At 38.1% G+C, this 23,429-nt stretch overlaps 1 protein-coding gene across 10 annotated transcripts in view; it reads right to left on the reverse strand.

Moving 5' to 3' along the window:
• The window catches only part of SORCS2 (sortilin related VPS10 domain containing receptor 2), a 575,679-nt gene that overhangs the window by 19,821 nt on the left and 532,429 nt on the right, over positions 1–23,429 (reverse strand). For all 10 annotated transcript variants that reach the window (XM_074587510.1, XM_074587509.1, XM_074587507.1 and 7 more), the window contains exons 18-25: positions 22,484–22,655; positions 18,885–19,071; positions 13,746–13,879; positions 12,286–12,409; positions 10,398–10,510; positions 8,614–8,739; positions 5,508–5,607; positions 3,961–4,063 (exon numbers count right to left, since the gene is read on the reverse strand). In XM_074587510.1, the coding sequence (XP_074443611.1) occupies positions 3,961–4,063; positions 5,508–5,607; positions 8,614–8,739; positions 10,398–10,510; positions 12,286–12,409; positions 13,746–13,879; positions 18,885–19,071; positions 22,484–22,655 (1,059 nt within the window). The remainder of the gene's footprint in view (positions 1–3,960; positions 4,064–5,507; positions 5,608–8,613; positions 8,740–10,397; positions 10,511–12,285; positions 12,410–13,745; positions 13,880–18,884; positions 19,072–22,483; positions 22,656–23,429) is intronic.

Genomic DNA, 23,429 nt, shown 5'->3' on the forward strand with positions numbered 1-23,429 from the left:
ACAGTCAGATTCAGCAACTGGGATATTTATTACCTCTCACTCCTTACTGCCGTCCTGAAAACTTCCCCCAAAACTATTTAAACCAATCGTTGTTCATCAGTGGCATACAACTAGAATTAGTTTTTAAAACTATCGATGTTTATAATTTAAAATTTACTTTTCATTTACTGAGTAATAATATCCCTAATCTGAATTGCTTACCTACTCTGATCACAAATGATCAAACCCCTGCGTGTGCCAAGACTTTCTGTCTTTTTATTTTTTTTTGTCTAATGCAACTAACCACTTGAGATTGACAAGAGTTGCTCCATGAGCTCTGGGGACTCCAGCACCAGTTTACTGAGCACGTGTTCCTGGGGAGAAGGAACAGGCCACTAGATAAAGAGGGTGGGAGGAGAACCGGGGTGAGGAGGCACAGAGCGACAAGATGATAGATGCTTGCAATTTTACTGTATATAAGAACAGAGGGCAGCAGTCGTCTTAGTGTTTAAATATTTGGAATTAGGGTATATTGAAAATGATACAATCATACCTAATCATTAACCTAGACAGTCATGACAACTCTGATTATCCAGCAGACCCTAAAAATTTAGTTTTGATTAGAGTAGTGGGAAATAATACAATTTTAATCTTTTCTTTTTAATGGGCATTCCTTCAGGAGTGATGAGACTGTGTTGGTTTTCACTCTGCATATAACTAATCAGCCAAAATCCCACTCCCTCTACATGATGCTGCCTCTGTTTTTCTCCTAACCCCCTACTTAATTAGATAAAATACTCTCTTCCTTTTCTGCATATGAGGCATCTGACACAGAATCTTATGCAGGACTGTTATTTTTAGATTTCTGCTCTATCTCAAACTAATCTTGTGAGATTTACTCCTTGTGAGGGACACCAATTTTTAGTACTTGGTGTTGCAGTTTTCAAAAACTGGCAGATCAAACAGGAGCAGAAAGTTTCATCATAGCTGCCCTGACTGCCCTGAAAGATTCACAAAAAAGAGGTATTAGATTATTCCCTGATGTCTTGTCAACACCGTCTTTCTTCTCACAATTCTGCCTGACAAAAATGAATGTAAATTAGGATCCAAGTTCATGACACGAACTTCAGAGATAATCCAGGCAGGAAGAGCAGAGACCACGCTCGGAGGACAAGGGGCCTCGGCAGTCAGGAATCATCAGGCAGTCTGAGACAGGTTTCCCCGTTTTCTATCAAAGCTGTACAATGGTCTACACGGAAGTTCAATATTTTCTCTTTACTTCTCATCACAAGTCCGGAACAGTGCCTCTGCTCATTGCAAATGGATGAAATGCTCTCATGTATGAAGCTGTAACCCTCCTGCCAATCCAGCCCCCATCTTATCTCCAAGCCAGTCTTTCCATCTTGCAACTTTCCAGGTATCAAACTTTACCTTAAGAACTGCCCTTTAGGGCCAGCAAAGAGAGACAGAATAGTCCAAGGCACGTTTCATGCAATCGTTTGCAGATGACCTGCTTTGCCTGTGCCCCAATGCCAACTGAAAGCCCTACAGACCCAATCAGTGTAGTGATAAAACAAAACCTAATAAACCTTTGTCTGACTCAGGGTGGGGGAAAAGGAATTTTAACCCTTTTCTGAAGGGACTAGCTGACTATCAACTTAGATAAATGAAAGGAAAGCACCACCAAATGTCTTCCACCTCCTTAATTTTGCGAATGGTACATAATAATTATGGACAGTATTAACATTTCAACACTTTACACTTGTTGGTAATTTCTATGTGGAAATAATTTATATTTATATTTGCATGTGTTATCTGAGTTACCACAGGGCCCAGAAAGAGATCTTCTGCTGAAATTATCTCCTAGAATTAAACAATTTTTGTTGCCTACGGCATTCTTTCAGCAAATTAATTTTTGATATACAGGCATATAATATTGACAAGTCTCCTTTGTGCATTACAACCTGTAACCTTTATATCTATAAAGGACACTCAGTTTCACAGCCTCAGTCCCTATGGACTAGTTTGTAAACTTACATACTCACTGCACTGACTTTAAAGGGACTATACTTGCAAGTAAGTATACTTGCAACTTGCAGCTCCATGGGGATTCAGTATCCATCTTTATAACCACAGGAAAAAAAATTTTAAGGGATTAAAAATCTGGGTGGGAGAGGATTTCACAGGGAGCACACAGGGAGAAAGTGATTTTTCAATGTAGCACTGATTAGGCGCTCAATATTCTTTGAGGATCAAATTGCAAATGAGGGATGCAACTGAAAAAATTGTCATCTTGGAAAAGTTCAGCAGGAATATTTAAAAATAATTCTGTCAAATATCTCAGAAACAAATATCTCAGAAAATTGAATACTACTGCATGGTCATTCATCAATGCCAACAGCAGTTTTCAGGCTACTGAGAAACATTTGAATATATCTCACAATTCTTCTCATTCAGCACCTAAATTAAACCCCCAAAAATTTAAATGCAAATGATTTTCACAGATTATATATAGAAGTGCAAGAGACATTAAAGCTCACAATTTGCAAATTGTACTATAGTTTCCTCCTTAATAAAAGCTCTATTTATAAAGCAATGGTTCATTGGACATTGTAGAAAGAGCTCAAGGAAAATAATTTTTTTCTTCCTTTCTTGAATATTTTATACTTCTTTTGCTATGCAGTAATTGTGTCTGTTATTTAATTGCTCTCATTTAAGAGCTAATAAAAGATATAAATCATACAGCTTTCAAAAGATATCACAAACAATTTTTATGATTCCACACTAGAAACGGCAAATCCTCCATGTATTGCTACTGAAATAATATAATTACATCATATCAACCATTTTTATGCTTTTCCTTGCTGCAGGCACCTAAAATAGCAAAATGGATTTTTATTCAGTTGTAGACAGTCTGATACAGCATTCTGTGCTTTGTTATTTAGAGCAATCAGCCACTATGAGCTCTAAGAAACTTAGGTGCTGCAGTGAGAAAAAGAAAAGATTCTTGAAAAAAAGGGGGTTTCTCTATTGACTTAAAAACCCTTTATCTAAACAAACTCTTGCTTAAATGCTATCTACGCCTACTGCTATCACAAACTCAGTTCCGCATCCATTTCTATAAACTGATGTATGTTTCCAATAAAAATCAATGTTTAAAAAATGAGACAAATCAATAGGAATCCTCACCGAGTAAGGACATTAGGATTTGATGATGATGAAGGCTTGTTTCCAGTATGCTCAAACCCAATAGCTTCTAAATGCCCCAGAGACAGAAAAATACCAAGAGCATAGCCAATGATAACACAGACTCATGAACAAGAACAAATCTTTAAATCGCACAGCACCTAGTAGCTCTGATTAAAATCAATTGTGGACTGAAGATACATTGGACTGTCAAAGGCTGGCATGGCATCCCTTGTCAATTTTGAGAATATGTCTCGCATAAGGGCCACTTCCAGAATTATTTGACACTCTAGTGTCAAATTAACACTAATCTATTTCCATCACTCATTCTACGTGGCATTGCCCCAGCCATTAAAATGTAACGTGTGCAGAGAAACTCCAGAGAGCTACACGTTTTGATAAAACTTCTTTTTTTAAGCAAATCAGCATTGCAGACACACTCATTGTCCCAGATAGCTTTAGTTTATTCATAACTGCTAGGAGTAATGAGGTTGGAATTAATCAGGAATCATATTTTAGCTCAGCTCTCTTTCTTGATGATATTATTTACACAAGCTGAACAAACTCTCCATAGGTCCCATATTTCTGCTATTTATCTTGGAACACAGCAAGTCAAAGCAAACATCAGTGCATTACCTTGATGTCTGAAAAGTTCAGAAAAACATGATTTTCAAAGCAGTGGATTTCTTGCAATTCTTCAAGAAATCTCCTTTTCAAAATACAAACTCTGTTTTGCTGATCTGTGGATAAACTTAATTCTTAAAATGTGTATGTTGTTGATGAAGGTTTACTTGCCTTTTGAACTTGTAGAGGATGAAAGCCCCAACTGCGACTAGACAGATAACAAAGAGAACCACAATAGCCCAGTAGCCACTGCCTCCTCCAATCCTCTGAGAGTCTGAAATATGAAATAAAAGAACAGCTTAGCATGTCCTATTTCAGATCTGTCACATTCTTGGGCTTTCTTTTCTATCTAATTGTCACTTTTCGTTATTTGTGTAACCTCTTCACTCTATCTGTAGCCTCTTCAAAAAGGCAACACCACAAAATTAATTGGTGACTTGTGACTGAAGGACAGAGGACCAATTAAAAAAAAAACAAACACAAAAAGCAAAACCCTGAAGATTTATTTACGCACTCAACGTTTTTCTTCTGTGAATCTAAAGTTAACGTAGGAAATGATCACATACTCTAAGTACACGCGTTGCAAAAGCAGGGCTGTATTAGTTTCACAGAGAGAGAAACTAAGGCTCTGAACAACAAATGAACTCATCAAGGTCAAACATTGGAAAAGGCTGGAATGAACATGGGCTTCTTTCAATCCCAGCCTTTTGTGCTGGCTAGCGCATGTTAGACCTTTAAACCAGATGAGGTACCACAGCAAAACTGTAGCACGATTCTACATCAGAGACTAGGTAAAAGAGCTTTGTCTTCCGCAGAGAGCTGACAGATAAAATATCACACCAATATTTACATTAATTGATTGTGGTCAGCTAAGTTGTTCTCCCACAACACATTGAAATAAGAAAGAAGGATATATTATGGGATATGATACACAAATAAAAATTACAGGATGTTCTAGTACAAGGTTTAAGTCAACGCTGAACTTTCTGGTTAAAACATCATTTTAATGTATCGCTGTTCAAAATACACACACACGTATACACATATACTCTCTTCAACCAGTTTCCAGGTACATAGTGAATCCAGAGGTGCAGGAAACGCTTGCAAAAAACCTGTTTCCATTTGTTTTAAACACAGAAAAAGCATGTAATTTATCTCAGGACAGGATTAGCAATGTGGAAACCCTACAGCAAGCTTCACGTCTGTTGATTTGGAGATCAGATATACAAGGCAGAGACGCAAGGTCCCAGACCCCTGGAGTTATATCTGGCTGAAGTAAAGCAGCTCTGCTTTCTCGGCAGCCAGTGCAACCAAAGTGCTTCAACAGATGGTATTTTTGAAGCCTGGTTGGCTCTTCCTTCAGGGCACTGTTTTGTATAATATAGGTATTTAGTTAATGTCACAGTTACACAGAAGAAGCAAGAAGCTGTTGATACAAATAATGAGGTATGACTAAACGGAATTATGTAAGAAATATTTACTTCATGGTGATTGTTAACAAGTACCAATTAAAAATATATTCATATATACATATGTGTGTATGGATATATATATTTACATACATACACTCAGATATATTTATGTATCTATATAACCAAGTAAATATATATGTGTGTATACGTACACATATATTGATACAAAGATTTTCTCCTTAACTTATCAGAACTCAGACAAGCATCCAAAGGTTGGTCTGTTGGGAGCTTTGTTCATATATTTACCTGAACTGGAGTCAGCTAAAGTCACTAAGACCCAGTATCCTCCCCTCAGAAAGAAACTGATGTTGTGTGCGTTCAAGGCCTGCTTTATAGCTGCTATTCTCTGAAAATACAACAGAGAGAATGTCAGATGTCTTGCACTCTGTTCCACTTTGAGAGACTCAATGCTCTAAAAAGGAAAACCTCTGGTTCATTAAACGCTGAGAAACTCAGAAAGCATTTGTCAACGACGAGCTGAAATTTTAAAGAAAATCCATATTTAAAAATCATGCAAAACTCCACAAGCTGTAAAAAGCTGAAAATGTACAAACTTTATAGCCAAGTCTTTCTTTTTGCTTACCAAACCCTTTACCTAGTATGTAACAACCAACATGTCATTTGCATGCACTATTGGGTTTACCTGGGTCATAACTCACACAATGCGTAATCCATATTAAAAACAGTCAATTTTTCTAACCTATCGGAACAAAACCTGCAATGTCACTTTAGATTTCTTGCTATGAAAAGTAACTGCTATTTGATAATGAACTGCATGTCATAAATTTACCTCACCTCCTTACCTATAATGGGATGGATTCCATTTATGCATTTAACAATACTCTGTAGAAATATATACGTCCATCCATGTGGAAAAAATCAAGATTTCTCCTATTTTTCTCCAGCGGATAGAGCATAGTAAAATATGGTCTCTCACATTTTTATGGAGCAGAACCATTAAATATACCATCGTATCCTAACCCCAAATGACAAATTGTCTAAATTTTCCCTTCTACTTGCTTGTGTCTTCAACATGGGTAATTTTCTAAAAGACCAAAGCTAGTTTTATACTCTGTGCCTTACAATTTAGGATACGGCTTCCCACAGGATGCCAAATTAGAAATATGCTTTATATCCATGAAACCTTCACGAGCAACTCCTTTTATGATATTATCAATTACAGTGTTCATCTTTGGCAAGCCTTTGCAGTATAACAAATAGAAATCCATGTAGTCTCTCTCGTGTTACGGACAGAGACTACACAAAAGTTCAAATTCAAATATCCTCACCCATCTGGAATATCTAACTTCTGAAGCCATTCCACTGACTTTATTACATTTATTTGGGGGGGGGTGGGGTGGGGAATGACTCAACATAAGGGTGATTGGAGCATGGCCTTGGTTGTTTTACAAGACAATTACTCCAGATAGCTCCTAAGTATTTATTTTTTGTGCCCAAAGTCTGAAAATAGAATGGGTATGACAACTATATTGATTAGTAGCCTTTAAAGTGTTGCTGGCACCACTGAAATAGAGTTACTTAGTCTCAGTCGAGGTTCACTCACATGTTTATGGTATACAACACAAGAGGGACCACTACTTGAGGCTAATCTGACTTTCAGCCAGTAAATGAAATTACCAAGCCCCATAACTTTGGATACATCATATTTTCCTGGCAGGCGTTTGAAGAATTCAACATTTGCTCTGGTTGTTGCTTAAGTAAGTAACACTTGTTGGTTATTCCTCCCTCCACTCCAGGTTCCCACCAAAGCCTATATGAACTACACTACCACATGTCTAAAATCTGAATCTCATGTGAATCCAACCAACAGTTCTGGCTTATTTATTTCACTGTTAGATTGATGGTTGTTTCAGTCCTCATGCTTGTTTTTTTTCTGCCCCAAGATATTTATTGAGCACAGTGCTGCCACCTCTCCCAACTGTTTAAAAAACAAATCCAGTGTTTGGAGCTTCTCTCTAGACTCTCAAAATTAAAGTTCTTACACCAGCATTTGGATTTTCTATCCTCTTTTTCTAGATTCTTTCCAGTGATAATGCTTGAACATGTGTACGCAATGGCTCCTGCACTGTTGTATAAGAATGCAAAAATAATGACAGTATTCAAACTTTTAACCTCTTACACATCTAGGGGTCTGACTTGCCCTTTTTGCCAAAGCAACTCATTGGGAATTTTCATGTAGTAGCTTGTCTAGATAGAGCCCCAAATCTCCCTCAGAGCCACTGCTTCCCAGGCTACAGTTTAAATGCGCTTTAACTGACTCTTTCAACTGAATTCATCCCACCTGACGTTAGACATGTAACAGATGTGCATAAATCAAGTGACCAAGTCTTCCTCTAGAGTCAATTATTAGAATGAAATACTTTTGAAATTGCTGTGGTTAAAACAGGTTAAATCACACTCAGCTTTTATTTCTACATGTACAAATTTGAAAGAAAAAGGGCTTTTGTCAGAATGGAATCACATTTCAGAATTATCCAAAGGGCTCCTACTACTACACTGCCAACTTAAGATCTTTGTTATTGCTGGCTACTTTTATCAGTAATGACTCCTATTCTAGACTACTGACTTAATAAATAGCATCGCATCACAACACTCCATGTAAAACACCAATAAAAACTCCACCAAGTAGGTGTTCTCTGCCTGACCAAGAAATTATTGTATTAACAATCCTTCTTAAATCACATAATATCCCAAATCTAAAAGGTTAAGAACAAATAGGTTCTCTTCAAGGGAAGACATTTTATAACTATGTCTAAGGCAAGGATTTCAGGGACATCTCCTCCAAATGTGCAGAAAACATTCTGCATTGGTGAATCCTTGCAATAGCGTCACAACACTGACTTTGAGAACTGGCACCAGCAGCATGACAAAGCACATCCTTCCAGTGAAACATGATGAAGACCTTCAAGATTCTTTTCTGGTAACAGAAGAGAATGTAACAAATCTTTAAACAAGTGACACCATGAGTATTTTCCTGTTGACTTAACCAGTTATGGCTTCTAAGTTTATTGGCAGAGGGTATAATTTAGGATATTTCTCAAGTCACAATGGATTCTGATACAACGCATTTTATCAAGATTTGTGCCATTCCATTCTAAATCAACAAATTTATATGCACATATCAATAGCTAAAGTAGTGTCCCTTAGCAATAATATAAAAATAGAAATTTAGGCAGCTGGCACTAGAAGACTGGCTCTACAGCATTGTACTCTATAAACAATCAGTGTTAGGGAGAACCTTTTAATTTCTTAAAAAGACAATGAAAGTACAGCCACTGATTGCAAAACAGGATGAAGGCTGTCCTAACCAGACATACGTTGCTCTGGTTACCTTATCACTAGTTACACTTCTCTTCCTTTTTGGTTGGTTTGCTGGTAGTAGCACATGCAAGTCAGCAGTTGTGGGCAGACCAGGTTTCACGACTGTCATGAGTGTTTCTTTGGGTATATTGGTTTCCTGTGAAGACAAAGGCATATGGCAAATTATAGGACATCATGCTTTATATTTTATAGAAAATACATAAGTAACTTCACACGTGTCTTTTAGTCTTTAGTGTTCAGATCCTTAATATTTAGAGAGGATTCCACCAGCAGCTAAAACATGAACAAAGCCAAACATAATTTAACTGAAACGTGAGCTGTTCTTTGAAGACTGGAAGAGCTAAGCTTTGTTATCACATTAAAGAGATGTAGTGGCATCATGGAAAGAAGCAAAATGAAGTGGTATACAGCTTTAGCAAAACTCTGCAATGGCTGTACATTTCTAGGGTAACATAAAAAAAAAGAATCCTAAGTGATTTAGGATCCTTTTTGGGCCATTCAGACACTTAGTAGTCTTAGAAGGGCTTATTTATTACAGCTAACCTTAGCTTGGGGAAGCTACTCTTCCATCTGTGTTTAATGGTCAGAGAGAAGTCTTCCAGGGTGAGACTAAGAGCACCTAGGTTCAGTTTCTGAAATTGTTATTAACACCTGCATCCCCCACCCACAATCAAGTGTATGCCTTTTCAAAACAGTTTGTGCAAATTTTGCTTTTAGCCCCAAATTCCTCTATGTGTTGTGTAATACAGTCACACAATTCTAATGACAACACGCTGGGTACTTTCTGTACCCTTTCTCCAACAGATTCTGAAATTTCATTAAATTGTTCATATTATTTTGCAAATGATTTAGAAATTATAAAAATACAAGGGCTATTTTATAAGGAAGTAAAATATTTGTTTGACTGACACTGGTTACGGAATGGGGTTAAATTAAAAGTGGGAATTTACTTTAATTTGACATTTGATATGAACCTTAAAAAAAAAAACCAAAAAGGCAGGGAAAAGTATAAAGTCAAAATTCCAGAACCTGATTTGCACTACTGTAAATCCACAAAAAGTCAAGTGATTTCAAACACAAGCATTTTCTAACAATTATCAACCTGCATCTCAGTGCTATTGTCCTCACAAAAAGTCAGTGCATGCACACTCAGTTGCTGGCAGCGTGCGGACCTGAAGAGCACGGCCCTAGAACTCACGGTTTTTATGAGGTGCATTTACTTATCTCGCAGAACCGCTGCATGGCTTTGTACTTGAATTAACCTACAGGATTCAACTGCTCCCACTCCACATTTCTTTTGCAAATATGATCTAAATAACCATCTGTATGAATTGTTTGCCTAGGTATTATAGAATCATAATTATAAATAATTTTCAAAGTTACACAACTGACATTGTAGATTTTTTCTTTCTGTTTTGTTTTTACACAAAGCCTATGTCCTTTATATTACACAGCATCCTTTGCTTAACTTCTAGATATATCACATTTAAGCTACTCTTCCTGTTTTGGAGTCAGCAGTATTTACCAATACGTCTATCCCTAACCCCAGAGAGCAATATTTAGCATTAAATACCAATTAGGCTGTGTTAGACCTAAACTTTCTACGTTACAATATCATCATCTACAGCCTGCATGTAAAAGCCACACTAGGCTCAAACTTGTTTAAAATGTGGCTCATGAGGTTCACTTTATTATTTTGCACTGCCTCCTTTTTTCTAAATGAGAAGGCATTAACTTAACCTTCAAGCTTTACGACTGGTGAGGGAACATTTTACGAGCAATCCGAACGAGCACCTTTGCGAGAAGTCGTGTTACTACCCGCCCTATGTCTTCCCTCCACTCTGGTATGTCAGGGTTGTATATGTCCAGGTGCTTAGTAAACTTCAGAGGAAGAACATGAAAATGATCTAGGAAAAAAAGAAACCAAGCATTTTTGAACAAGTAACAAACCAGGCTGCAAAAACAGTTTTGCAGAAATCAAAGCTGAAAATACATATTCGGCATTATTTGCTGCGCAGCACTGCAGTATCGAGGAACCCCACTGCTCTGTGTTGTGTACTCTTGCACAGAGCAAGAGTACGCTCCTGTCAGGCACTCAATTTCTTTCTGTATTTTTGTCAACATCATCAAATTTGTGCCTAAAGATAAAAAAGCAGGAAAAACATACACAAAGCAGATTTGCATACATCCTCTGGGGTCATAACCTTCCCAATAATTTTTCCTTAGGACAACACACCACTCAGACGTGGTTGGTTTCTTTTATTTGTAATGGGAATGTGCCAATGGATTTTATTCTCACTGAATCATAAACATGTGGGTTTTGCCCATTATGTGTTCCTGTTTTTCATGTAAAATGAATATTTTATGTAATCCATTAAGTAGCTATGAAAATATGAACAGAAATGATATACCAAAGGCTAACTGCCGCCCTCTTCAAAAAAATAAAAACAAGGTACACCCACATTTCTCTGGATATTGCCCAAAACATCTGAAATACCAGAAATGGGCTGTTCCTCAGTAAACAGTCTCCAAAGTCTTTCCTTTTTCCATATAGGCTCCTTGGATGAACACCTGGGGAACTTAATCCAAAGCAGAGAAAGAGAACCTCTGGAATGCCTCCCCACTGCTTCCGACAGAATTTTAATGTGGTTTTCTTTACCAGAGGTTTCTTCTTTATTTCCCCCACGACCAGTACTTTTTTTGCTCTTAGTATCAGGATTTGCCAACCCTAAGAGCCGAAGCAGTGTTTGAAAACCAGTCATTGATCTAGTCACACCAAGATGGGTTATATGTCTAAGATTTCTAAAAAAGTGGATGCACTTATAAGTGGTATCATAAACGTTAAATCAATTTATCTTTGGAAAGGAGAAGGTTCATAAAAGCTGCGTTTAGCATGAGTGTCTTTTTTACCATTATTTTAAATTAGTAAGTATACTTAAAGCAAAAATAACAGAATCTTCTTCAGACAAGAGAGATGTATCATGTTGTGTATGTCATGATATCTGAAGGCTTTTAGCTCTGCATTAAAAAGAAGGTTTTTCACTTATCACAATTCTCACAATGTGACAACACAAATACAAATGTAAATAATTCGTCGGCACTACATTTTTTACAGTATTTTATGCCTTGTCACCACATTATAAGACACAGCAAAACACACCAGGGCACAATGAGAAACAAGATCTGAAGAGTTATTCAATAATTACAGCAGAGCTCTACTTGATCCAAACTCTCAGATAAACATCAAAGGAACAGCAACATATTGTGATAAAAGGCAATTATTTCACATTGGTTTTAATGCTGAGAGTACATACACAAGTAAATTTTCTTTTTTTTCAGAGGTATTTCAACTACTTTATTTACAAATTCTAAGAAACTCTCCAGTCATAGGCCAAAATACTACTTAAACACTATTGCTACATATAGCATTTGGGAACTACAGTAACATTTTAAATAAGCAAAGGAAGCACAATGTTTTAGATGAAAGCGTTTCATACAATGACACTGTTCAACTTCATGGAGTTACCTAGTGACAGCTCATCCCTTTAATTTTAAGAATTAAATGCGGCATTAGATATAATTTTACAACAGGTTCAGTTGTGTCAGGATGGTTTAAGAGGCAAAAGAAACAAGTACACATGAAACAAACAAACAAAAATAATTAACAAGAGCAATGTCTCACCAAAAACGTGGACAACTTTTGAGTCCTGAAGCATGGAGCTCCCACAGGAAGCCTGCACTGTAACTCTGACGTCACCTGTCTCAGCAAACTTTGTCACCAGAAAACTCTCCAACGTAAGGAGTGGCTTTAAAAACAAAGAGAATTTGAAAAAGAATTTCAGCAAGAACCACAAAAACAGTGTCTGAAGAGACCGTCACTACAAATGTTAGCAAAAAAGGTTTCACATCAATTATTCCATTAATCAATATTTTATCAAATTGCTCAATTACAATTTTCAATACAGAATATTTCTTTCCCTAAATGGAACTTTTATAAACAGAATAGCTGCCAGATGGGGCAAACATTTCTTTCAGAATAATTGGTAGAGTATTAGGTTTTCACTCAGATCTCACTGAAACAAACAGACTTTGACTCAGGCTCTCAAATCTCTACAAGATCATATATAGCAAGACATTCGCCTCAAAAAACGTGGGGTGTAGTCAAAGTCAACAGGATTAATTCTGTGAATTTAGAGCATCATCCATGGACGCGCACCAGTCCACCATAACCTCCAAGGCAAAACTGAGATACTCTGTTCCCTGACCACAACTGCATGAACTACAAAACCCTCTACAAGACTACATCGATCTGCAGTGCCTCTTCTAGCAATGGCACAGTCAATAATAGGGACAAGATACAGGCTGGGATTATGGTAGACAGCACAGTTACAAGAAGCAAGTTCATTGTGCTTATCTGAAGCATTCCTCTGTCATACTTAGTCTCCCTCATAAAGAAAATATTTCATTTGTCTGTTATTGAAAGAATTAAAAGAAATTAACCCAGCTAGACAAGAAATATTCCTAATAGGAATATCTGGATATTTATTGCTCTAGGATATGTTTATCTATAATTTCTATCCCAAAGTGAATATCACTAGATTGTGTTAGTGCTTTCACTATTTTGATATCCTTTTAGATATCCCAGTTATTGTTGATATGCCATTTTATTTTAGACTCCCAGAAAATATTTATCTAAACAATGAATACATATATTTTTGTATATATTCAGCACTTAAATTTACAGCAGTCACATTATCAACATGGAAGTGCATAAATCAAAGTTCTGTCATTCACCAAGGCTATGATCCCAAATGCATCCCCTTCCACAAGTTTTTTTCCCCACAGGTAATGAAATAGAAAAAAATTTTGTTCCCCTCCCTCAAGAAAATAGTTTAGAAATTCAAACCAATTCTAGAAGAGAAATTTCCATTTCCACATAAACAATAAAGTGAAATTAACACCTTAAAAGTATGTGATAAAACAAGGCAAGTTAGATACTGCTTGCCACCCGATATTGTTTGGAATGAAAGATGGTCTAAAAGAAGTCATGCAACATAGTAGTATTTCTATACAGTAAAAGGTGTCACTCAAACTTTACTGGAAAGAGGTCAAAAATAATCTCAGTCAAAACCATTTATGTACCTGCAGATTGTTTCCTATCCACCAGTAGAAGACTGTCAAATTCGGGTTCTTAGGCAGTATGATGGCTGTCAGGTTCACCTCCTGGTTTCTCCCAACAACTGGAACCACTTCTAAATTTAAAGCCTGCAGTGGAGCTGAACAAAGTTCAAAAATATCATTAAACACGAATCTATCAATTTATTAATACCTCTTCCCCCAAAAGCCTCTCACCAGCTCACCACAAGGTCCTGAATTTATTTTTCCCTTCCCCTCATGCTTTACATCTGTGATGAATGCTATGAGCATAATTGGGAGGACCTCATTTCAACAAAAAAACTCCAAATTAAAAAAAAAAACAACAAACAAATAAACCACAAACAAAATTCTAGCGTAACACAATGGATTACCAAAATGCACCTCTCTGATATACTTTTTTTTGGGTGCATGTCCAATTCTAGAAACCATAAGCAAATATCCCAGCTAAAAAGTGGAAAAGGCATCTCAGCTTTTTTTTTCTTTTTTTTTTTTAATGTAATAAAATATCAAATTAATAGAAATCTAACAAATATCTCAAATCGCTAAGGGAAAAAGCAGAAAATTGAAAAAGAATGTCGCTGACTACTCATTTTCGTGTTAAAATATAAGCTGTTAGGCTCACACCACACATACGACCTCATTAATGCATATTTTAAAATAGATGCGTGTATCAGGGGAGCATTTATTTGCAACTCAAAATAGATAACCTCTGTACTCCAAAATATGCCTTCAGAATAAGTTTTCTCCTTTCTGAACTTTTGCCTATGAAGGCTGTAAACATTATTATTTGTATAAAAGAAATGCATCATTGCCATGATTTTTATCTGCTTCTTGATGTTGTATTTTGCTTCATAGCACAATAACTTTATTGAAAAAAAATCTTCCGTAGGTTTACGTGTATATCGTTTTCAGAATGTCGGAATCATAGAACAGTTTGGGTTGGAAGGGACCTTTAAAGGTCATCTAGTTCAACCTCCCCTGTGATGAGCAGGGACATCTTCAACTAGATCAGGTTGCTCAGAGCCCCATCCAACCTCACCTTGAAGGTTTCCAGGCATCTACCACCTCTCTGGGCAACCTGGGCCAGGGTTTCACCACCCTCATTGCAAAAAATTCCTTCCTTATATCTAGCCTCAACATACCCTCTTTTAGTCTAAAACCATTGCCCCTGTTGCAACAGGCTGTGCTAAAAAGTCTGTCCCCATCTTTCTTAGAAGACTGCTTCAAGGACCAAAAGGCTGCAGTAAGGTCTCCCCAGAGCCTTCTCTTCTCCAGGCTGAACAACCCCAGCTCTCTCAGCCTGTCCTCATGGGAGAGGTGTGTTCCATCTCTCTGATCATTTGTGTGGCCCTCCTCTGGACCCGCTCCAACGGGTCCATGTTTTTCCTGTGCCGAGGGCTCCAAAGCTGGACGCAGTACTCCAGGTGGGGCCTCACCAGAGCAGAACCTGCTGGCCATGCTGCTTTTGATGCAGCCCAGGATACGGTTGGTTTTCTGGGCTGCGAGTGCACATTGCCAACTCATGTCCAGCTTTTCATCCACCAGTATCCCCAAGTCCTTCTTGGCAGGACCACTCTTACTCCCTTCATCCCTATCCTGTACTGATACTGGGGGTTGCCCCGATCCAGGAGCAGGACCCTGCACTTGGCCTTGTCGAACCCCACGAGGTTCACGTGGGCACACTTCTCAAGCCTGTCCAGGTCCCTCTGGATGATGTCCTGTCCCTCAGGTGTGTCAGCTGCACCACTCAACTTGGTGTTGTCGGCAAACTTGCTGAGGGTGCACTCAATCCCACTGTCTGTATCATTGAAGAAACTGAACAGTACCGGTCCCAGTACAGACTTTTGAGGGTCACCAGTCTCCATCTGGACATTGAGCCATTGACCACTACTCCCTGGATGCGACCCATCCAACCAATTCTTCATCCACTGAACAGTCCACCCATGAAATCCATATCTCTCCAATTTACAGAAAAGGCTATTGGGTAAAAGCTTTATAACAGTACAATGGGATAACTAGAATTTCTTAACTTCAGCTGCACCATCTATCCAGGATACCAAAGTGCTCTATGGTCCAACGTACATTCATTACACACAGTGAATACTAATCCATCCATTTTTGTTTCATTTTAAAAAACTTTTAACTCATTCAAAGGGCTTTCATCTCAGTTCAATTTTAAAGGTAATTCATACCAGTTCAAAGCCTTTCTCTTACTCTCTTTCATTAACTGATTCATTGCCCATTCACTTCTAATTCACTTTGATTAAACAGATTGAACTTCTCTAAGAGTACACCCTCCTTCTTTTCCACCTCACTTCAACCAGCCTGTGTGCTGCTTCATCCAAATATAAGGCTCTATTTTCAGTCTGTGTTTTCTCCGATAGCTCTTTAACCACCTACATGAATTCAAGACATGTTGAGTGTTCAAACAAATGGCTTCTTCAATAGCTTCTTTACTGATACAGAGTTAAAATGCTCCTCCTGTTGCTAGTGCCTTAAGGAAAATTCAGAAAATGTAGCAATACCATCAAATCTGTTCCTCCTAGAAAGAGATTTTCCTTCTGATGAGGCAAATTAAAGAAGTCTGGAGCAATCTGTGTCACTGTGTTGATTGTGCTATAAATTTATATTTTCCCAGTGAAAATCGATCATTCTGAGATAGTTTTGGTCCTGAAGCAGGTTACTTTTCCAGAGTTTTTAGGGAGGAAGTCGTTTGGAACTTGAATGATGACCGTTATTTCTAAATTCCTATACAGTAAAGAGCTAAAAATAATTATTGTGAGTCATTCTGCTGATCTCAGTCACACAGTTGCATAATGCATTTGAACAAGTTTCACAGCACCCTTAAGTGTATACAATAGGAATGTAGGTGACTTATGAGATTTCTGTTTAGTGAAGCTACAATTTCAGCACAGTTTTCAACGCTCCCTTATTATTCACACAATAGACATGAAGGTTTCATGAAAAAGAAAATGTACACCTAGTTCTTCTTCAGTTATTCTTATTCTGGGTTACCTACTCATGTTCATACTGTCAGACTTGCTCCAATTTCTCCTACAGTTCATTAACAAGTTGTATATTGTGTGATCTGGATCAGAAAGCATAATCTGGATGAGAGGCCAAAGGTCACATAATTGTCCTGCATTACAGGGGATCCCATGGCAACAGAACTTGGCTTTAAATTCCCGTTATCATTTGTCCTTGAAAAAGTTCCCAGGGAATACATCAGCTGGAGATATGGTGAAAGCCGGACTGTATGGGCATTTGGGCTTTCATGATATTCCACAGTGAAAAATGTCCCTGAACGGCTATTAGTGTTTCTCTAGAACATAGAAATAGCAGTTTAATTAGTGCCAGCTAATTTCCTCAAATCTTGTAATTTACTTAAAAAATTAAACACAGTAAATCACACAGAAAGCATTTATTCAAGCGTGCTGGGTAACACGCTTTTGTGAGTCTTCTAGACCACGCGCAGCATCCACGGACAAGCTCAGGAATGGACCACATCTGCTTCAGTGCTCTGCTGCCTCTGCACTTCAGCATCAAAGTCCTCTTAACACACCAGTCGTTTTACTTGTAAAAAATACCTCTGGCTTCTGCAATTCGTAAATCCACCGCAAAAAATACAATCGACATCTTATATTTTTACCGTTTATCCTCATGTAGGCCACACCAGAAGCACATTTTGAGAAAGCTGTTGTTCCGCTTTCTGTCAGGGCTTGCTACTGCTTGTCATTCTCTGAACAGCACGAAGTTGTTCTCCCCAGAGAGAAGGGTATTACACAGAGCTTTTTTGCTGTTTGTTGCTTGTACAGATCTACTGTTCCTGTGCTTAATCTACTTCTCAGCACCTAGAAGCTCCAAAAAGTTAACAGTTGAAGCCCTAAGTAATTTATCTGAGCTCTCTGGAGTTGCCAGATGATTTAAAAAACCAAACGTAACAAAGAAAGAGATAATGAAACTGAGGTGGAGAATTTGATTCTGATCCTTTCCATTTGATTTTAATCAGAGATTGGCCAGTAGCACTAATGGGTCGGGCTCCATCTGCTAATCAAAACAGAACTGGAAACTCTGGACTCAAGGACTGTGACTAGCAAAATACATAAATATCAGTAGTCACCAGACAGGCTGACATAAAGCACATGGATCTGTGCACAGCCGTGTATGTGGCTCTAGCAATTTCCACTGCTTTGGGATTAGGATGGAAGCCACACCGCTCACAACAGAGGGGAAACAGACACCTGGAGAATGCAAGATGAGTATCTTTTCTTTTGATGCTACTTGTTTCTGAATTTTTGACACATCTGAAAACAGGCAAAGCAATAGCTGTCTTGAATCTCGAAGGAAGAGGAGAATTCAGTTCCAGTTATGAATTTCCTTCTTAGTTTCAATTATGAAATGACTGAGGTACATTAAACTTGCGATGGCGCATGATATTCCCTGTGCCATGCTATTCTTTTCTTTTAATCTATTTGATGGGGGTTTTAGGTCTTAATTAAGGAGAGGGAGAGAAGTCTAAGTCAAGTAATACTGCCTGCCAACATGAAGTTATACCCAAGTACCACTTTAGAACTCTGTGAGAATTAACTACCTAAATCTAGATTCTAGCGCTTAAAAAGTAGCCTGACTTTTAGAAACACTGAGATTTTGACTCTTTTTTTAAAACCATACAAAAGCTCATACATTTCTCAACATGTCTGTTCACTTGCTTCACACAACACCTAGAAGCTCCTAAAAAGATATAGCTTGAAGTGTTAAACTTTAGCTGCTAAGACTGCCAATGGGGTCTTGAGTCAGGAAGTTGACTCAGTCCTTGAGTCTGGGAATTCCTTCATTCCTTGAAGAAGGAATCTCAAACCTGAGATTTGAACTGAGGCATGCTTGCTACTTAAAGATTAATACACCATCCTTCTCCCAAATCCAAACAAAACTAAATCTGACCTCCTAATACATTAGGTTTACAAGCCTCTGCATTAACAACATACAGCACTGCAAGACTCCATGAGGTTACTGAAAAAATATGCAATTTCCTTAATTGTGACTAGGAATTTTCCTTACTACTTCATAGCTGTCATGAGGTTTTTACACAGTAACAAAAGCAAGAAAACCAAAGAGCTGATTTACAGTTGACTTGGACGAACACCACAGCCTCATCATGCCCAGCCACATTCTCAGCCTTCACCGAGACACGGTAAATCCCAGGATTCTCATAGCGGTGACGGATGGGTTCTCCAGTCATCGTAAGGTTCACATATATCGCCTTAAAGCCATCTCCAAGATCTACCTGGTATTTGGTATTCAATATATCCCCCTAAAAGGAAAATATATCAAAAATATTTTAAATGGCCAGAACCAAAATAGACAGGACACATGATTATAACCATTTCCTGAATCACAACAGCATTTCCAGCCCCAGCCAGATATTTTGACTCAATTGCAATAGTTGCAGTAAAACCACTACATCCATGGCAAAGATTTTAGTGCAACAGATTTTGCATGCATTAACAGAGATAATACTAAATTTCCACAGTAAGGCGCTACCTTACAATAAGATACCCCAGACCACTAAATAAGTTGTATGACACAGAAATGATTACTCTTGTCTTAATGCAGCTGGACATTAACTAACATAATGGTGCAGGGCAGCAAGTTCTGAGTGATGCTCATATGACTGCAAACAACCGAATATTGTTATTTTAGTGAATTACCACTCATCCAGTGAATTTCTAACCTACGCAATTATAAAGTAAAATTAATTGGTTTAGACCTTCTTCACAGCACCTTCTAATCACACCCTCCGAGTGTCAACCACTTCAAGATCCAAGCTGGGATGTTCGCACAGAGTTGTACTGAATTATACAGAGCTACCAGCATATTTAGAACTAACATGCTCTACTGCAAAATTAGATGCATGAGTAATGAAGCAGATTATTGCGCTGAGTTTGGGAAAGGGTTTAAAAGTCCAGCCAAATAATTTTGTCATGTCAAACATCTCACAGAATTTATAATTCATTGCACTTCTGCTAAGTGCTCCTTTAAATGACACTGTCTTCCTGAACTCAGCCCTAAAATACTGCAAGACTGATCAGAGGACAAACGTATGTCCATCACTCCTGTTGTCACGGTGTGGCTGCTCAGGAGAGAAGTCAGGCCTGTGCTACGCGGACTGGCGATGCAGATGGAGTAAAAGGAAAATTCATTTTAGCTGTGAGCAGTAACACCTTCTCAATATACTGGCAGCACTGCCTTAGCGAGCTGCCCTGCTTCCTTGGTCTTCAGAAATATGTTCCTGCTCACGTGCCACAGTACATGGCCATCACAGTCATGCAATTAAAACAGGCTGCAGGGCCAGGCTTCGCAGAAAATCCTCTGTACTGTGAAAACACAGTGTCAGTTTAAAAATCTTCGTTGCCTCTAGGAAAGGATCGTACACATCCATATGCTAGTCAGGTGACCTGAATGGCCATCAGAGCAGAGAAGGATTGACACCCATCAAAGTGTTCAAAAAACACTTCACTTGCCCATAAGCCACTCTCTGAAATAGATTTATATCAAAATCTAATCCCAAAAGGCAGCGCTAATGTAAAATCAAAGGAGGCAACAAAGTACAGAACTTACATACACTGGCATTACAAAGGGAAGGAAAACATAGTATTATTTCCTCCTTTTATTATTTTGCAGTTTGGTTGATTTTCTTCCATGTTTTATCAGATGAAAGAGCATTGCTTATAACGTAAAAGAATACCCATAATCAGGAACCTGTAGGGTTATCATACACCTGAACACTGTATTTCAGCACACATAAAGGACGTTGAAAGCTCCTTTACTGTGAATATTTTTTTCCAAATAACATCTTTCTTTTGACAACAGATGGGTAGAATTTAGCAGAGGAGATAATATGTTATTAAAGTTTAAAGCAAAAAGACACGTCTTCTTGCCAGCAATGTGCCAGTAAGTGGAATCTCTTTAGACACCATTAGCTTGCAAATAGTTCTTGCTCACTCTTTCTTATGATAACAAGTATACATGCATTATTTTTTCCAGGTGAGACAGAAACCAGTGTTGAAAGTCAGTAGATGCAAGTTTCTCTTAATGTCTTATTCTAATACCTTCCCTAGCGTAAAGATGAGAGTGCTGCCTTCAAAACACCAAGGCACTTCTGTTTCCCTGACCAGGAAAGACAGAGAGCAGTGGACAGATAACAAACGAGTCACACGGGGGAAAGGCAGCTAAATTTAAAAGGAACTGGGACTCCCACCTCCATGCAAAATATATGATTGGCATGACATTATTTATTCATACATTCAGCCAACAGAATTTGGGAAAAAATAATTATAAATGACCTTTATTTCTAAGGTCGCTTTGCAAACTGCCCAAACATATCCAAAGCCTGCTTTCTTTACTCCCTGATGTCTGCCATTCCTGCACCTAGTAACACGCATTCACACAAACTAGTAAATTAATTTTGTTCAGCAGAGAAAGTGGTATGTTTTGTTTTATCCTAGTAGAGTTATTTCTTAAATTCAGTAATTGTTATGAATTCTCATTAGACTTTGTTATATAGATTAAATCCTAAACACTCAGAACACCCGAGTATAAATATTATTCTTAGCCATAGGGGGCAGCAAATTGTTACATTTCTTCTAAATCTGCTTTCCAGTTCGATGTAACGAGCAGAAAACACAGCACGGGATTCCCTCTTCAAGATCCCCGACTTCTGCAGATTTTTTAATAGTTTTAAATGTTTTACGTATTGCCACAGAGATTCATGAAAGCTTCAGCATCTATACAGTAGGAAAAAAAGTCAAACTGCCAATCAAAATCATTACAGTCCAAATGGCAACCAAATGCTCTATTGTTACAATAAGCGTTTCCAAACAAATTATAAACAAGAGACGGCGGAATAACTTGCCACATAACTGTTGGGGCACTGCAAGCATCGGGATGCAGAGCCTACGAAGCATTAAGCAGCTCAGTGTTCTGCACATAACCTTTTTGATTCCATTACAGAAATAAATCCCAAGTGCCTGACTTATACCGCAAACGTTTGCCAAAATGCATGAAGTTTCTTCAAGTTCTTGCAAATCAGTGGGGTTAGCCAGGAAGTACAATACTCCGGTAACCTGAGCACAACAGTTAGAGCCTAATACTGAAAGCAAGCATTAAGAAAGATACCCACAGCAAACAATTCATCCAAAAGTTATTCGCTCCCGTTGGTCAGGGCCTTAGGGCATTGTCTCTCTCAATAAACAGAAAAAAACCCCATATCTTTGGCAACACAACTAACATATAATAAATGTTCTTATGCTGTGCTATTTGGTGATTTCTGTAAAGCTATGCCTGATTCCTTTCTGAAAGGCAGATTCTCAAAACCACTTAAACCAGAATATTAAATGTTGTCTGCATTTCTGTTCTTCTCTGATACAGCAGTTGAAATTTTCAGTCCAGGGAGGCTTTGGTGATTTAGTTCCTTTGATTTTCAAAGAAGCCAATGACTGACCACGCTGCTGAGGAGACAAATCCCATTCTGTGGACAGAACCTGCTGGTTCACTGAGCTTACTGGATTGTCTGATTCATTTGAAAACAGAAGTTTCAATATTTAGAGAGTCATTTGTCTTTGTCTTAAGCACAACTTAATCTCATTCAGCAGCAAAGCGGGCAACAGAGAAAGGAACCATAAAAATAGTGTGGAAACTTTCATAAAGCCAATGTTCATTACTACCTGCTCTTGTTTGACGATGAAGGTGACATCTTCCCCAGGCTTAACAGCCAGGCTTTCTTCTCTGATGCTGATCTGAAGTCCCTTGGGAGCAATCAATGGACACATACGCTGTGCTAAGTTCTGCTGCAGGTCTATGCCACCTTCACACACATTAGAAACGACTTTCCTGTACCTGCAAAAACAGTAAGCAGTGAGCACAATGAATTAGAGGTGAGCAGGAGAATGCCATCAGAGGCACTGAATGCGAGCGTGACGGTAGCTAATGAATATCCCTTGGGTTCATGAACAGACAAGACTGCAGATGATCAACTCATGATGCAAATACCTTCATGACGGACATTGCCTTTACAAAGTAAAACCTGTTGAAAGCAGAGGGCATGGAGCAGATGGGGGTCTCACTTGTATGCGTTGGTAGAGTCTGCCTTTTCAAATTTAGAAACGTGCCTGACCAGGCCTCGAGGAGCTATATAGTCTAATGTCCTCTCTGCCATACCCTTTACTAGAGTTCAACAGTCTTCAATGCTCTAAAGGTCTTGGCTCAAATCCCAAACATCAGGAAGAAATTAGATCAAGCAGCTTTTGCATTATCCCAGAACCAATTACTTATCTGCTGCTCTCAAATCCATGCATTTTTTAAAATACTTAAAGCATTTATTTAACATAACAGTATAAAAGAGTGAAAAGCCTAACACTTTTAAAGAACTAATAATGAAATACTTGGATGTGTACAGTAATTATTTACAGATCAGTTTCACTCAGGTATGTTTTTTTTAAACATCCTTTAAAATTGGAGTCAGATTTCCCTCTTTTGAATTCCTATTCTGTATACTACAGCTGTCAGCCGCAACCCAAAAGGCATCATTTTCCTTGGTAAGGCAAATATACACAGAGACCATGATTCTATTGCCAGATTTGACATTTCATCATTTGGTTCTCATCTCCACAA

This window comes from Larus michahellis, chromosome 5, assembly GCF_964199755.1.
Source record: "Larus michahellis chromosome 5, bLarMic1.1, whole genome shotgun sequence".
NCBI classification, from domain to species: Eukaryota; Metazoa; Chordata; class Aves; order Charadriiformes; family Laridae; genus Larus; species Larus michahellis.